Below are 14,210 nucleotides of genomic sequence, written 5' to 3'. Positions count from 1 at the left end.
AAAAAAAAAGACTGTCGTTTATATCAAATAAACGAATACATATACCACAATATATATCAAATTTCCTACATAAGTTAAAAAAGTACATATATATCACAGTATATATAAAAAATAGGAAAAAAAAACAAAACTAAAAGTTGAATTGGATTCATTGTTCGTCTGCTCTGAGTCCACCGTCGTTGTTCATTTACTCTAAGTTTGTCATCAACGTTCATTTTCTCCAAGTCCACCTTCGTTGTTCATTTGCTCTGAATCGTTTATTCTCGTTCGTCCACCCCGAGTCTGCTATCGTCGTTCTTGCCGTCTCGTGCTCGTCCCATTGCTGGATCGTCTTACACCATTCATCTCCGACTTGTAACTCACACTGCTGAAATATTCCAGACATAAACGTTATATGGACCTATTTTTAAGCCTTTTCATATAGAAATCCCAAAATAAAAACCGTTTTTTAGGGTGCATATGGGCCAACATGAACAATTGCTTTTATTTGGGCCGGAATTAGGAATGGGCCCTTCAGCATGGGCCAAAATATTCCCACACGGTCCAAACAAGTGACAAACCGGTTCCACTCACTGAGTCACCTTGTCAATTCAAACGAGTTGCGTATCAAATTCCCAAAAAGAACTCTTACCTGACGGAAGAAGAATAACCTGTGGAGTCGAGTCATATTCCACTGAGAGCCCCTTCACTCTTCTTCCCTCTCCATCAAAATTCCAACTCTTTTCTTCTCACAATTTGATCGGAGCCATTGCAATTCGCCGCCCAGATTGCCGGAGTTCATCCCTTCAATGGATTTCTCCGAGCATGATGTAGATATATTCGGCGAAGAGTATGGAAACGACGACGACGACAATAATAACAACGACAACGACCATGACCGTGATGCTCCTGCCTCTTCCTCGCAATCTTCGTCCTCTTCGGATTCTTCATCTTCTTCGGATTCCTCGTCGTCCAATGCTAGCGATGGTGGCGATAGCAGTAGTGGAGGTAGTGGGAGTGCGAGTAGTGGTGAAGATGATGATCAGGAAAATGGCGGCGAAGTACAACAGAATGTATACAGGGGTTCTCATGGGTATGAAGATAGAGATCTGTTTGGTTCTGACAACGAGGATTATTGTAAGACACTTGCTGTTAGTCCTTTTTCAGTTCCAGGTAATTTCAGTTGGGGATACTGTTCAATTTTTATACATGATGAGAACATTCCTATTTGGTGTATATGGTGCCACTGTTCTAGACTGGGTATGAATTATCGGAGGGAATGATTGAAGTGTTTTCTTTGTCGATTTATTATGTTGAATATTTTCCTCTTTTGAAGTCTTTAGTTTGAGTTAATTGAAGGGGTTTGAAATTCTGAATCGTTTCGCAATTTTGGGGCAAGTGGGCACGAAGTATGTTCTAAAATGAACTAATTGCTGAACTGGAATGAAAGTAGAAAATATTATAAATCGAAATATTAGATTATGAAGGCTTCGCGCAATAACTATTTGATTTCTTTTTAAATTTTTAGTTCTTAAAAATTAAGTTCATAAACACTACTTCCACCGAATTATTATTATTATTTTTTTGTTGTTGTGTTATTTACTTTTTAGGAGTGTTAATAAATATTAAGTTTTGTAAACCAAAAGTAGTTTGTTTTTTTAATTTTTTTGAGAATTCAAGTGTTTAGTTAGGACTGATGTCAATCATGGTAATAGAAGTTGGAAGAAAACAAACACAATTCTCAAAAACAAAAAACAAACGAAATGGTTATCAAACGGAAACATAAAATTTATTACAAAAGAAATTGAGCCAATAATAGGAGATGGGAGAGATTCACAATTTTCTCAGTTGGTTAATTTTATGGCAGTCTTACCTGCAATAAGGAATAATAACCACCATGCTAGAGGAACATTTGGGCGAGGTCGCTGGGGGAATCAAAGTGATAGAGGATCAGGCCTCCTTCCACGGCCTGGACCATTTCCTCAAAGGCATGGCTTTGGTGGCTATGGATCAAAGTTTTCAAATGGCCGTCATGATGAACGCTTCGTCTCAGACATGAAGCTAACTAAAAGTGAAGAAACACTGGCGAGAAAGTGTATTGCTTTCCAGGAGGTATGCATATTGTTTCTTGTTTTTCTCTCTCTACATACACACAAATTGACAACATATACATTCAGAGTATTTTTCTCAAACTGGTTGCTTTGAGTGGCTTGTGTTTGTTTGGTATGTTCCTTATCGGGTGGTGGTGAAAAGACCTTTTTAGTTTGGATATTTAGCATTTTTATTATATTATGGTTTACAATGCTGTTTGCATTCTATCGTGCTTCAAGAGAAGCTTAACATTTATGGATCCTCTTGTTCTTTCATAGAGTTCATGTATCATTCTGGCCTCTATGCTGATCTTAATTTATTTGATAGCCTTGTGAGCTTGCTTGCTATAGTCGTGTAGAAGGTGGAGATGTCTACTTCGATGACCGCAGCTTGGTAAGCTAATTAGAGATTTTTTTTTCATATAAATTTTCATGGACTTTGTGATGTCAATAAATATGTGAGCTGGTATACAGTTCTCTTTTTGCTCATTTTTCTTGTTAATGTGCCAATGCTAGAGACTGTTTAAGCGCTTTATTACTGAAGATATTGGAGCTGATTTGAACGAAGGTTTTGACACTTTTATTGAGAAGAAAGGTATACATTTATCCAAAAGATTTCAATTGGAATTTTCTTTGAAGCTACTTTTAAGCTGGTATAAATGTCGCAATGATTATTTTCTTCATCATTCTTGTAGGGTCAATGTATATTAATAACTTTTAAATGCTTTGCTTTGACATCCTATAACTTTTTCTCCCTTTTATTCAGACTTAGGTTCTCAGGGTTTTGGTGACCTCCTTGGCTGCATTAGGGACAAAAATATCCCTCTTCAAAACATTCATTTTGTGGTGAGCCAGTCTATAGCTTCTGGATTTGGATTTTAACTTTAATGTCTCGCTATCAATCAATTACTGATGACTTTGCTCTCATGCTTCCAGACTTTCCGTAATAATCTGAACAAGGTATTTTTTTTTTATTGGCTTGTCCTTTTATAATATTTTTTAATGTTCCTTTTGTGCTTCTCATAAAATATTTGGAAATTTTCACGGTTTACTTTTGGCTTCGTTAAGGATATATTCTCCTCATGGCTGATGTTAATAGCATAGGGAATTTTTGGAATCGGCATGTAATATTTTTAACTTTTATGTTTTTTATTAGTGGATCACTCATACAATAGCTGAAGGAAGTCCTGCCGATGATATATATTCTGACTGATTTAGAATGCTTCCGTATCAGTATAGTCATCATGTTAAGATTGCTGCTTTGGATGCAGATATTGGCTACTGCTTACATTCGTCATGAGCCATGGGAAATGGGTGTGCATAAAAGAAATGGTGTTGTATACCTAGATGTGCATAAATTACCAGAAAGACCACAAAGTGAATTGGAGCGTAGAAGGTACTAGAACTTTAATGTGTTTTCACAAAATGTATCAGAATAAGATTTCAGAAAACTAGTATGAGCAGATGTCCGTATGATCTTGTTTGGGCTGAGAGGCCTGAACATTGAACATTTAATCTGATTGCTGATAATGTTTGCCAGTTTCTGTATCATACATAAGAATAAAAGCATTCACTAAATGTTAATGCAACAGAAACTACTTAATGAATTTAGATAGTTAGTGCTCTGTCTTTGGATACTTGTGACATTAGTTGATCGGTTCTTTTCATCAGTAGTTGTTTGTATCAAACTTTTTTTTATAGTGTCTTGGTAACCCTTGTCTTATAGGTGCTATTGGGGTTATTGTTTTGAGAGCCTTGCTACAGAGGATCCAAGAAGAGGTGATGGAGAAGGGATCCATCATGTAGATGCAAATGCTGAATATTGTGCTGTGATTAAAACAAAATTAGGTGCTCATCGCATTCTGATGGGTGCTGAAATGGATTGCTGTGATTCAACCGATGAGGGAAGGAGGTTTTATGTTGAACTAAAGACAAGTCGTGAGGTTGACCTTAATGAAACAATTGTTATATTAAGATATTTCTTTTATAATCTACAGTGTTCTGACCTTACTCTGCTTGTATAACCTGTATCTTTTCCTTGTTATTTGCAGTTGGATCAGCGTACTGAAGAAAGATATGAGAGAGAGAAATTGCTTAAATTTTGGGTATAGTTGCACTTCCTGTCTGACTCTGGATCAATTAGATACTTTGTTATTGACAATTAGATACTTTGTTATTGACGTTGTAGTTGTAGCATGGAAACACTGGACTACTCGAGGAAGTCCTAATTAAAGACGTGAATTTAAGCTCCCTAATATCATATCTATGAAAAGATTATGCCACTTTTAAGATTTTGGAAGAAGAATTAAATCTCCCATGTTACCTAGTTCGCTCCAATATGGGAAGAAAAAAAAAGCTAACAAAATCTTTAAAGGAGCTGGAGATTGGGATGAGCGATATGATGGACTGGCATTTCTGTTATTTTTGTTAGACGGGACCAATAAGCTTGACAGGCTGGTATTTACTGCCAGGCATGAGTATCTACCATTATGTGGAGCGTGTTCTTCAGTTTCTCTGAGGAAGTGTATTTTTTAATCAGGAAACCATCTATTTCTAATGAAGTTTGAAAAGAACAAAGTTTTGTATTGGCATCTTTCTTGTTATCGTCCTTTGTTATTTTGTGTGGTGTGTTATTTTTCCATTAAGTGATTCTCCCCCATCCCCTTTTAGTTTAGGAACTAATCTAGTTTCCGATTCTTTTTTTGCTGTTGCTAGTTTGAAATTTCTGAACCTTTGTCTTTGGATTCATTCAGTTGCTTCCCTTTTACTGTTAGAAGTGTGTAGCCTTTTGTCTAAGCTCCGGCATTGACTTGGCTGCATTATTTATTGCAGATACAATCATTCTTAGCTGGTGTACCGTATATCGTTATTGGGTTCAGGTAATTTATTCATCTAGCCGGCCTCTTTTTTCAGTGGATTGAAGTTATTTGTTAATAAAAAGTCAAGCCCACAGGATGAGTGATTCTTTTCCAGGAGGTGTACCTATGGACATTTGATGGAATTTTTTGCTTCCTAAGAAGTACGGACACTTTAATTTGGCTAGTGTGTGCGTGTCTAACATATGTGGGACACTTTAATACTCCACACTTGTTGGACACGTATCGGATACGTGATAGTACGTGATAGTGCAATAGATGTTTTAGACACTAATTGTGCAAATTCAAAGTCAGTCCAACATTTATTAGATCTACATCAAATACTTGTTAAGTATACTAAATAAACATATCTATGGCAAAAATAAAAAAATTTTGAGAATAAAATGCATGAAACTAATTTTTTAAGCATCTATAAACTCATCGACTATGAATTCCCTTATGATATTAATATATTTTAAAAAATGTATACTTTTAATAAATGTGTCTTTTTGTCATGTCTTTTCCCTAGATTTAAAGGAAATAGCGTGTCATATCCGTATTCGTGAGTTTCATTTCCTTCATTTTTCTCATGCTAGACAGGGAATGAATTGTCATATTACGAGCTTCTAGTATTGGTCTTAGCTTGGTGATTGATGGCCATGATGCCTAATATTTTTGTGATTTCTTGGGACTTCATCCATTTGAGGAAATGGCCATAATAGGGCCTTACTATACAGGCTTAAATTTTTTAGTCCAAGACCTTCATACTCCAGAATAGAGTTTTTTTCCCTTTTCTTTTTTCTTTTTTCTTTTTTTTTTTTTTAAAAAAAAATTAAGTAGCCGACTGTGCCTCCACTGAGTTTGTTTCCTTTCAGGGAATTGTTAATTGTTCAAGCAAGTGTTTAAAAATATATAAAACTAACGTCGTGTACTGTTTAAATCTTCCTCCTTTCACACCCAAAATATATTAGCATCCGCAGTTTTTCTTTTGAACCAAGTGATGTCTTTGCCTTGTTGATGCATGAAGTTTCTTGTTGGCGGTAAGATTTCGGTAATCTAATTTTAGTTTGAAACACTTCCATTTTATGCAGGAATGATGCTGGCCAGCTTGTCCGGACGGAAAGATTGAGAACCAAGGACATAACACAGAGAGTGAAAATGAAAAACTATTGGCAGGTAAGTGATTTTTCTGGAGTTGACCTTCGGTAAAATTAACTGGATAAGGAAGCCTTAGCCTGGGCTAAGAAAGTTACAAAAAAGTTAAAAGGAAAAAAAAGAAGAAAGGAAAAAAAAGAAAAGAGCCCTTCATTTAGAACAAACATGAGATAAACTGTAAATGTAGTTTGTAAAGGGGAGTTTGGGACGAGGAGTGGAATTCTTTAGTCTGGGGAGTTGTTTAATAGTGGAGCCTAGTCTACCGTTTAATAAGTTAATAAGTCATAGTCATCAACCCACACTGGATTTAAGAACTCTTTTGGTCAAACGAGGAGAGTTAACAAAAGTCCATTCTCCCAACTCCCTAGGTCAAACATGCCCTAAAAGGTTTTAATCATTCTCAAAGATAAAGCCATAACAACGATACATGCCCAAAATATTTCTGTAGTTTCAAGCGAAAAATTTGCATTGCATCTCTTTGTACCTTGATGGCCAAGTCCTTGTTTGGATCAGAATTCCTTTTTGTATCGTCTCTTTTTGTATGGCCTAATATTCCTTCATTTTCTTTTCAATGAAAGTTGAGTTATTCATCCAAAAAGGAACAAAATATCAATATGTTACCAAATCATGAGCAACTTGGAAAACTCCAAGCAGAGTCACAGACTACCTCTAATTGTATAATGTAGTAGAAACTTCTATAAAAACAATTAATAAATAAATAATCATATCGTTATCTATTGGCTCCAGATCTATGTGTAATCACATAAGTTTCCTTTCCGAGTTTTATGAATTTAGTCGACTCCAATGACCTCTGTTCTTACTTTCTTGGAAATTTCTTTCACACCCTTACCTGTTAGCTCAAAGAACTTAACAATATTAACGTTTTCTTTTTGGTGAATTAAGCTATTTGAATTGTATTGGTAACAGAAGTAGGGCTTCTTTCGGTTCTTGTCCTTGTATCCAATAATGACAACTGATTTGTAGGGAGGAGTCTGTCTGGCCTTTGCTGATGAAGTGTTATGCTGGCTTTATGGAACAGTCAAAGAAAGTAAGTTTGTATCCTACCCATTTCTCCACTTAAAAGCTTTGTTTAATTGGTTTTCAAGGAACTAATTTGTAAAGTTATTTCTCCTTACTGCATATATTAAGGATCGAAGAACTGATTTCTTCTTTGCCCAATATTTACTTCAGATGAAGATTACATATTGCAATTTGCACATCCTTTCACTCGTTTAGAGCTTCTTCAAGCCTCCTCATGCCCAGATGCTATCACTCATCACATTGAGCTGTTGTAGTCAACTGAAACATTCCCTCATTCCCTGTAAGTCTGAAAGTGCAAATTTGAGGCAAAGTTAGCAATCATCTTTCACTTCAAACTACAAAGGATCATTATTGCGGTTTACCCTTAATACTTGCTTAGCCAATTAAACTAAAGTTGACAATGCGTCGGCTCTCGAGGAAAAACGCAAAATATTGTATTAACAACAAGCTCAGCACCCCCACAAGAGAGAGAGAAAAAGATAGAAGGAAAAAGAGAAAGGTAAAGAAAAGAAAGAAGCAAGTAGCTTTATTTTGCACAGACATTATAATTATATTTTGAGTAGTTTGATTAGGTGTTATTATGAGACATGAACTCCAACCCTCATTCTGATTCCATTGTCTCGTCTTTAGAAGATTGGAGGTGAATGCCTATAAACCTTTTCTACTTGGTTCTTTTCATTTTTGGTAGTTCACTTTTGTACTTGGTTAATATGCTGAAACCATCGGTTCTTATCAATAGAAACTTTCACATCCTTACCTTAGTTCACATCTTTGAATAGTTGGCTTCCTCTGGTTTCAACTTTTGCAGTTCAAGCATTTATATTGAAGGTTTGATTCAACATTTTACTGTAATTTTTCTTGAAGTTGCTAGAGGAACAATGTGTTTCTAGCCTTTTTCTTGATTCAGTTGATGTTAAGGAGGTTGTTCTAGAGGAACAAGGTTCTTTTGTCTTTTGAAGATGGTGTTTGGGTGGATATTTCAATTTTACTAGTGTATATTTTTCTATTGAGATTTATTGACAATACTTTTATGTTTTATGAATATTTATAAAAGATAAAAATTTTCGATTAATTTTTAATATTGATGAACCTATGGACATATGAACATGCTTGACCTATATTTTATTCCTTAATTCTATGTCATTAAAATTTTATTTTTTATTATTATGTTTTTTTACCAAGTCATTAAAATTTTATTGATTCTATTATTTTCACTTCGAATTATAAGTTTATAACTATTAAGACTTTATAAGTTTATAACTATTAAGACGTGGGGCCGTTTGGGATTAATTTTGAAGGATGCAAGTGATTTTGACCCTTTTTAGACACAATTCTAACCGTTTGAAGTGTTTGATAAAATTAGTTTTATATTATTGTTAAAAAAAATCATTATTTATTTCTAAGCAAAGTCAGGAGTCGATTTCCCAAAAATCTGCCACCTACACTTACAAACTTTAAAAATCTCTATCTTATCCTCTTAAAAATATGCCTCCCCCTAACAAACTCAATGTGTAATGGTCATGTTTGTTTAGGGTCTGTTGCCCTCGCACGTCCAATCTAATCCTTTTTTATCATGCTTTCATGTTATGTATTTCATTAGTTAAGTTAGTTTGCTTTTTTTGTACTTTTGTTGTAAGTGATCGCTCGCTCTTTTATATATGCAAGGATGTCAATTGGCTTTTTGTTTAGAATGTATTATATGGAGGATAAGACTGACAATCACTTCCCCATACTCGGAGTGGTAAGCTATAAAACCATTGTTGTTGCTTATTGCTTTCTATCCTACTACAATCTTTCTCTTCTCTATTCATACATTCAAAATGTTTGCAAAAACCTTTTTTCTCCAAACATGTTTTCTAAAACTGTTTTCTTTAAAATGGGATGGAGGTTGAGAGAGGCACTTGATGTGCCATCGGCGTTCCGTATTCGAATTGGCTGACTTGTTTGTGAGCGGAAACAAGTATCGCACAATCGCTAAGTGAAGCTTTTGAAAGTGCGATTGTGACCGTTGGTATCAAAGCCAAGTCGACTCACAAAGGGAAGAATTAGTAATCATGTCGGCGACAAAGAACTTGAATAAGTCCCAAGTGGACAAGCCGATAAAGATGGAGGAGCACATGCTTTACTCGAGGGAAGTCCCTAATAATATTCGTTTCTTGGAAACTCGATTGCAAGAAGTTGTTGTGAAAGCCAACGAAATTGATGCAGTAGTTGGCCGCCTAGACAAATTACCCGTTAGAGAATTGATGATGAGGGTGGAGACCCTAGAGATAAGCTACACGATTTAGTAGTTTTGAGCATGGGGATAGCTCAACGAGCTTTGTTGCCCACATAGATAAGCGCGTCGAAAAGTTGGACGGCTCCCATAAAGCAATAATTCAGATTGTAACTGGTATGTCAGAAGATTTTTGATTGGCCCTTGACGTCATCAGAGTCAAGTTTGTGGATGTGAGTGCGAGGGTGAATCTCACTATCCGAGCTGTAGAAAAGCAAGCCCCACCTGGGGGAGCAATTCAAGTGAGCAAGATAAAGATCCTTAAACCAAACCCCTTCTGTGGGGTGTGGGATGCGAAGGCCTTAGAGAATTTTATCTTTGACCTTGAGCAATACTTCAAGGTGATGAACACCGTGACAGAGGAATCGAAAGTCACGCTAGCAACCATGCATATAGCTGAAGATGCAAAATTTTTGTGAAGATCACGATTTATGGACATGCAAGAAAGGCGTTGTATGATAGATACCTGCGATAAATTGAAACAAGAACTTCGTTCGCAGTTCTTTCTTGAGAATGTCGAGATTTTGGTCCGACGAAAACTCCGAGAATTGAAACATATGGGCAACATCCAAGATTATGTGAAGCAATTTGCAAGACTTATGTTAGACATATGTGACATGTCTAAGAAGGAAAAGTTTTTTGTTTTGTCGAAGGGTTGAAACCATGGGCGAAGTCGAAGCAGTATGAACAGAGAGTACAAGATCTCCTTTCTGCCTATGCACAACAGAACAATTATATGACCTTAGTACAGACTCTGAAGACGTGAGAAAGCAACCAACTTCCTCAAATGGAAGGAATAGAAACAGTCGTTCAAGCCCTCTCAAACCTGGGGGAGGAGACAAGAACACCGGTGGGGACTGTAAGCCCTTCCAATAGAAATCAGGGAACAATTGGCAAGGGCCACCACAACAATATAACAACTACAATTGTCCACCGTCTTGCTATATATGTAGAGGACCACACAGAGTGGGTGAATGCCCGAATTGAACTGCCTTTAATGCCTTCCAAGCCACATTAGCCTCAAGCTCGGAAGACAAGGCTAAAAAAGGTGAACCTGAAATTGAGTCGACCGTAAAGAATGAAAATCCCAAGATGGGAGCATTGAAATTCTTGTCTGCGTTCCAAAGGAAGATGGGGTAGATGAAGGAGCCATTGGAGAGAGGACTCATGTATGTGGATGTTTGGGTCAACCAAAGATCGGCTAAGAGCACCATGGTCAACTCTGGGGCAACCCACAACTTCATGACTGAAACAAAGGCCTGTTGTCTAAACTTAGTATGGGAAAGAGACGTTGGGAAAATGAAAGCTATGAACTCTACGGCCCTTCCTATTACAAGGATAGCGAAGAGAATACGAGTGAAGTTAGGGGATTGGAAAGGTCTTGTTGACTTCGTAATTGTTAAGATAGACGATTTTGACGTAGTATTGGAGACGGAATTCTTACTTGAACACAAAGTTATACCGATGCCCCTTGCCAAGTGCCTGGTAATTACTGGATCTACGCCACCGTGGTTTAAGCCAACATCAAATAGCCAAACGAGATAAGAATGATTTCAACCCTCCAATTGAAAAGAGGCCTTGTCCACAATGAACCCATGTTTATGGCCATTCTGATTGAGTTAGTCGAGACTGTGAAAGAAAAAGTCCCTCGAGACATCCTGTGTATCTTGGAGGAGTATTGTGATGTCATGCTCGATATTTTGCCCAAATCCTTGCCTCCACGGAGGGGGATTGACCATGAAATCAAACTGCTACCAGAGGCGAAGCTGCTTGACAAGAATGCATATCGTATGGCACCACCAGAGTTAGCCGAACTCTGAAAGCAATTAGATGAGTTGTTGGATGCAGAGTTCATTTGACCAGCAAAAGCCCCTATGGTGCCCTAGTGTTGTTTTAAAAGAAGAAGGACAGAAGCCTTTGGCTATGCATCGACTATCGAGCATTGAACAAGCTCACTATTCATAACAAATACCCCTTCCCATCATCACAGACTTATTTGATCGACTTCACGGTGCTAGATATTTCTCGAAATTGGACCTATGATAGGGATACTATCATGTTCGAATTGCCGAAGGGGACGAACCAAAGACGACTTGCATTATGAGGTATGGAGCCTTTGAATTTCTCGTGATGTCCTATGGCCTCACCAATGCTCCGATAACTTTTTGTACTCTGATGAATCAAATGTTTCATGAATACCTCGACAAATTTGTCGTAGTATATCTGGACGATATCGTGGTCTATAGTGCCTCAATGGAAGATCACCGGTGCCATTTCCAACTAGTCTTCGAAAAGTTGAGGAGGAACCAGCTATACGTAAAAATAGAGAAGTGCTCCTTTGCTCAAGAGTACATAAATTTTCTTGGCCACGTGATTGAATGTGGTCGAATAGGCATGGAAAAGGGTAAGGTGACTGCTATCCGAGATTGGAAGGCGTCGACATCCGTGACAGAATTACGATCCTTCCTTGGACTAGCCAATTACTATATGCGGTTCGTAGAAGGATTCTCTAGAAGAGCAGGACCATTGACTGAGTTTTTAAAAAAGGATAATCATTGGAGTTGGACTCCTAAATGTCAAGCCGCCTTCGAGGGCTTGAAGAAAGTGATGATTGAAGGACCGATTCTCGGAATTTCCGACGTGTCCAAACCTTTTGAAATTGAGACAGATGCTTCTGATTTCGCATTGGGTGATTTTCTCCTACAAGACAGACACCCCATCGCGTATGAGAGTAGAAAATTGAATGATGCGGAACGGAGGTATGCTGCCTCTGAAAAAGAGATGTTGGCAATAGTTCATTACCTGAGGGCTTGGAGACAATATCTCTTAGGGGCCAAGTTTGTGAAGGATCTCTTATTTAAGAGAACCAGTGAGCGGAAGCAAGATCTTTCCAAGCCTATTGTGAAAGAATAAATCATTTTCAAACATACAACCACAGTTATACATCTTAGAGTAAATTACAGCATGCTACTAAAGAAAAATACTATGAATCAAAAGAACTTACCCTTGAAAAGCTATTCTTCTCGTTCCTTCGATGCGACAGCACGATCATTCACCAACACGAACGTCACGCCTCAACAATCTCCTCGATCAAGAACACACAAAATTTGTCCCTCAAATAGTACATAGACACCACTAGAAGGCTACCTTAGTATTCTCGGAGTGAGAATCAAGGAGGTGTGGGCTCTGTGTGAATTTGGTAGAGGGAAGGAGGATGTATATGATCGAGTTACACGATCAAGTAAGTGGGAGAAATAGAAAGTCTATCGTATAGACAAAGGGTACTCGATTGTTTAGTAAATGAGGCAGTCGTGTTAACTTGCTCGTCGTTCACTCTCTCAAAGGGTTATCGTATAACTCTCTCTTTTCACTCGATCGATTGGTATGCAATCATGCGATTCTCAAAAAATGAAAACATTTTCCATTTTATTCTTCAATTATTAAAACTAATAACCTCCCTCTTGCACGGTTAATGGAGAAAAGAAAATAACCAACTAACAATTATCTCATAATTGTTTTTATTATAAATAAATATAATAACTAATTTATCATATTATATTTATAATCTATAGTTTTAATATCACATCACATGTAATATTTAAACCGTAGTTCTTTTCTCCTTTATTTAATATAAATCATATTTATATTAATTTCTCAAATTAATGTATCTAATACATCAAATCAACTATATCACATATAATTGAACCATATATAATTAAATTTCCTCTTGTTAATTTGAACATTTCATACTAACCCAAAAACTAATTCTCAACTTGAATCCATTGAGCTACCAAGGGGACCTTATGGACCTGTAACTTGAAGCTCCAACGGTACATGAATAACTGACTAAACTCTTTAATCACGATATCCACCATCCGTTAACTTTCGGGTACTCCACTAAAGATCGACAACTATACTCTTCTCACTATAAATATACTTCTGTGTCCATTGGATATAACCAATCAACAATACGATAACCCTTCACAGATCACTCGTAAGTACAGCTGGGCCAATTTACCATTTTTCCCCTGTAGTTACATCTAACTTCTTAAGTACCACTGATTCCTCTAATGAACAATACATCATAGTCTACTATGAGTGAACACTTCTCGGGCCATGAGAAAGTGTGTGGCGCCACATTGTTCAAGTCCCGGAATGAGCTCTTAAAGGAGCAATCTATCTATTTACCCCTGCTTTGGGGAAAGAGTGAATTTCGTCTTGTGTAGCTGAGTTCCCAGCTCCCCAATCAGACGAATTCCCAAAATGGTAGGTTTGAGTCGGCAATCTGGCCACTCGTACCCATGCAAATTAAAGGACCACCCTCATAGGCAGGAGTTCCCAGCTCACTCAAGATTAAGGTCATGTTACCTGTGGTCATCTTAGTGAAATGAAAGTCTCTATCATGAACGGCGTTATATAACGAGACTAAACATTTCGTGGTCCAGTTTTATATAAACTTCTTTGTATAGGATACCCCCGCTCGTATGTCTCCACATGAATGATCAGGATTAGAGCATCTGTAGAACTTTACAACACTTGTAACATCTAAAAAGCGGGTCGTATCCGTAGTGTCACAAGGATAAGATTTTCCTTCTTTATCCATATACTACAAGCCATTTAAGTTATCACTTAAGGCATGATCCACTTGTATGTCTCTACATACATGCTTAAGTTACAACGATAACTAGGGATCTTAATTTATTCGTTTGTGGTTAATGCAACTAAAATATCCCATATTTCATAGACAACAGTTAAGAAAATACCTCATATTATTACATCAAAAATATTTGTTCATACATGTATTTACAAACTACT

At 37.0% G+C, this 14,210-nt stretch overlaps 1 protein-coding gene across 1 annotated transcript; it reads left to right on the top strand.

Moving 5' to 3' along the window:
• Positions 1 to 631: 631 nt before the first annotated feature.
• LOC120077981 (glycine-rich protein) lies at positions 632 to 7,886 on the top strand. The gene is made up of 13 exons (XM_039032129.2): positions 632 to 1,152; positions 1,847 to 2,091; positions 2,398 to 2,463; positions 2,586 to 2,664; positions 2,836 to 2,915; positions 3,006 to 3,029; positions 3,341 to 3,465; positions 3,796 to 4,012; positions 4,121 to 4,174; positions 4,902 to 4,948; positions 6,016 to 6,100; positions 7,064 to 7,127; positions 7,271 to 7,886. Exons 1-13 carry the CDS (start codon positions 789 to 791, stop codon positions 7,372 to 7,374), a joined length of 1,554 nt encoding a protein of 517 aa, XP_038888057.1. The 5' UTR covers positions 632 to 788; the 3' UTR covers positions 7,375 to 7,886.
• The last annotated feature ends 6,324 nt before the right edge of the window (positions 7,887 to 14,210 follow it).

The sequence above is a fragment of the Benincasa hispida genome, chromosome 5, assembly GCF_027475165.1.
Source record: "Benincasa hispida cultivar pf3 chromosome 5, pf3_genome.v1.1, whole genome shotgun sequence".
NCBI classification, from domain to species: Eukaryota; Viridiplantae; Streptophyta; class Magnoliopsida; order Cucurbitales; family Cucurbitaceae; genus Benincasa; species Benincasa hispida.
This window is presented reverse-complemented; position numbering and strand designations above follow the sequence as displayed.